The sequence below is a fragment of the Palaemon carinicauda genome, chromosome 11 (genome assembly GCF_036898095.1).
Source record: "Palaemon carinicauda isolate YSFRI2023 chromosome 11, ASM3689809v2, whole genome shotgun sequence".
Lineage (NCBI taxonomy): Eukaryota > Metazoa > Arthropoda > Malacostraca > Decapoda > Palaemonidae > Palaemon > Palaemon carinicauda.
Genome location: NC_090735.1, coordinates 44,560,098 through 44,562,460, shown reverse-complemented (window position 1 = coordinate 44,562,460; position 2,363 = coordinate 44,560,098). Strand labels below are relative to the sequence as shown.

At 41.5% G+C, this 2,363-nt stretch overlaps 1 protein-coding gene across 1 annotated transcript; it reads right to left on the bottom strand.

The window, feature by feature from the left end:
* Positions 1-633: 633 nt before the first annotated feature.
* Positions 634-2,025, bottom strand: LOC137649262 (uncharacterized). The gene has a single exon (XM_068382249.1). The coding sequence runs from the start codon at positions 2,023-2,025 to the stop codon at positions 634-636; it is 1,392 nt and encodes a 463-aa protein (XP_068238350.1).
* Positions 2,026-2,363: the final 338 nt, after the last annotated feature.

Here is a 2,363-nt window from a genome sequence, read left to right as displayed (position 1 = left end):
CTACATTATAATTGACTTGCATAATACAAAAAGCTTTAATAATAATATGGAAAATCATATAAATAAAAGGGGATGGTATTGCATTTATAATTTGTGTGATAATTCTATTAATTAGATGTTATTAAGACAACAATTGTCAAAATAGTAACAACAGAGTCTTCGCGTAACTTCTATGTACCTATGTAAGCTCTCTCTCTCTCTCTCTCTCTCTCTCTCTCTCTCTCTCTCTCTCTCTCTCTCTCCCCACTGCCAGGCCCCAACGGGGGTCCTTGCCTCATCGAAGGCGCCGACTTCATGCCGGTGTACCGGTTTCATATCGGAGTTTCACAAAAGAGCGAAACTATATGTTAAAAGAGCGGCAACATTTTCTCGAAAGAGCGACAGATTTACTATTAAAAGAGCGGCTACATTTTACAACAGATGAGCGTCTTAATTACCTCTTCCGTTAGCCAGATGTAAATACCTGTTGCCCCCTGCTCACCACGGGGAGGTGGAAGTAGGCTTTTGAGCAGGAAAAATATTTTGTTTTAAAGCGGTTTTGAAGGTTTTAAAGGTTCATATCATATCTTCGTCACTTAAATGTGTTCAGATCGTATTTTCGTCACTTAAGTGTGTTCACATCATATCTTCCGTTCACATCAAATCAGTTCTTGCCATGAAACTGCAACCCATAGATTGTAAATATTGACGTCGGTTAATATCCTGCGACTTGTACTTGGCGAACTGAGTTATGGCATATTCACACTTCTCTTTATCCACTTTCTTTGGGACAGCTGGCATGCCGGTACTTCTGATTTTCAAGTACGTTGTTGCTTGGAGCTTCTTGACTACATCCATGAAGATGAAGATGGTTGGGTGAGCTTTGTAAAATTGTGCGTTGAAATGCGCATGAAAGGATTCAGCCGCATTGTTTGTGCGTTTGTCGTTAGAGGGTACTTCAGCCCAAAGCACTGGTGGAAACTTGGAATGAGGTGTGACATAGTTATCAACGAGATAGTCTGCATAATTAGTACATTTTTCTTTCTGTGGTGCGCATGACATCAGTTCCTCAATAAAGCAGTCTTCAATATCAGCAGGATCAATGAAATGGAGACCATTAGATAGCTTTAACCACTGTCCTATGTCACTGTTCTTGTCTTTGTATTCTTTACTTAAGCCAAGGTTTTGGATTTTCCTCCACCACGCCTGCCCTAAATGGAATCTACAGCATTTGATTATTGCATCCGGAAAAGTTTCTTTCATGATAGTGAGTATGGGGAATTCAAAATCCACGTGTATTACAGAGGGTTGCAGTTGCAGATTTTTTGATACACAAATATCATGTAAGCATTTCCACATGGTTCGGTAAATCTCCTCCGATTTACCTGGTAAAAGAACATATACTAAAGGAATATAGTGGCCATTACATAGGCCATGGATAGAGTACAGTTGATAAAAATATTTTGGGCAACTCTTAAAGGTCCCGTCAATAAAAATCTCCTCTGCAGAAGTTACCAGAAATTCCAGATTTGTTGTACATGACAGGATAACAATGCCTGTGTCTGGGTTATTTTCCAACACGAACTCTTCGCCTTTGCTGGTGGTGGTATTCATGGATTCAAGCGCTTGATGAACTTCCTCACGATTTTTAGGTAAAACAGGATATTGCTTCCTTCTTTCACGGTATATTGATTGTGCCAGACATTTCAGATCACCAGACTGCAGATTGTTTTCCGTAACTTTACAAAGTTCTGTCCTAATTATTTTTGCCGGCCTTGCTGTCATGTCATCACTTGCTTTACTTTTCACTGCAGTACGTAGTTGTTGTCGTTCAAGCTTTCTCTCATCATTTTCATGATTGTGCTGCAACTGCACAGGGACAATGCTACCTATTTCACAGTCTGTTTTCACTCGAGCTTTACACTTCCCATTTGTGCACCGCCATGAAAAACTTCCATCACTTAATGTTGTGTCGACTCTAAACTTGTAACCTTCATAGATTATGCATTTCTTTCCCTTGTTAGTTTCTGTAATGGTGAACTCCATGTTGGCACGACTTGACTGTACTGGGTGGAATCACCAGACACACTGACCAGTTGTATGGAGGTCACCGACAAGGTTAACTGGCTGACCCCGGAACGAAGTAGGGGGTAGGGGTGGGAGGTGGGAGGATAATGAGGCAGTCAGGTCGTCCGCTCTTTTAATAGTATATTTTGTCGCTCTTTCAGAATACTCTCACTACTGATTCGCCGCTCATTTGTCGGTCGCCCTTTCAAATTATCTCCTCCAAATCTTACCCCCCCCCCCCCCGTAGTTTGAAACCGGATTCAGACTACCGGGGGGTAACTTGAAAACGGTTTCAAGCTACCCCCGGGGGTATTTTG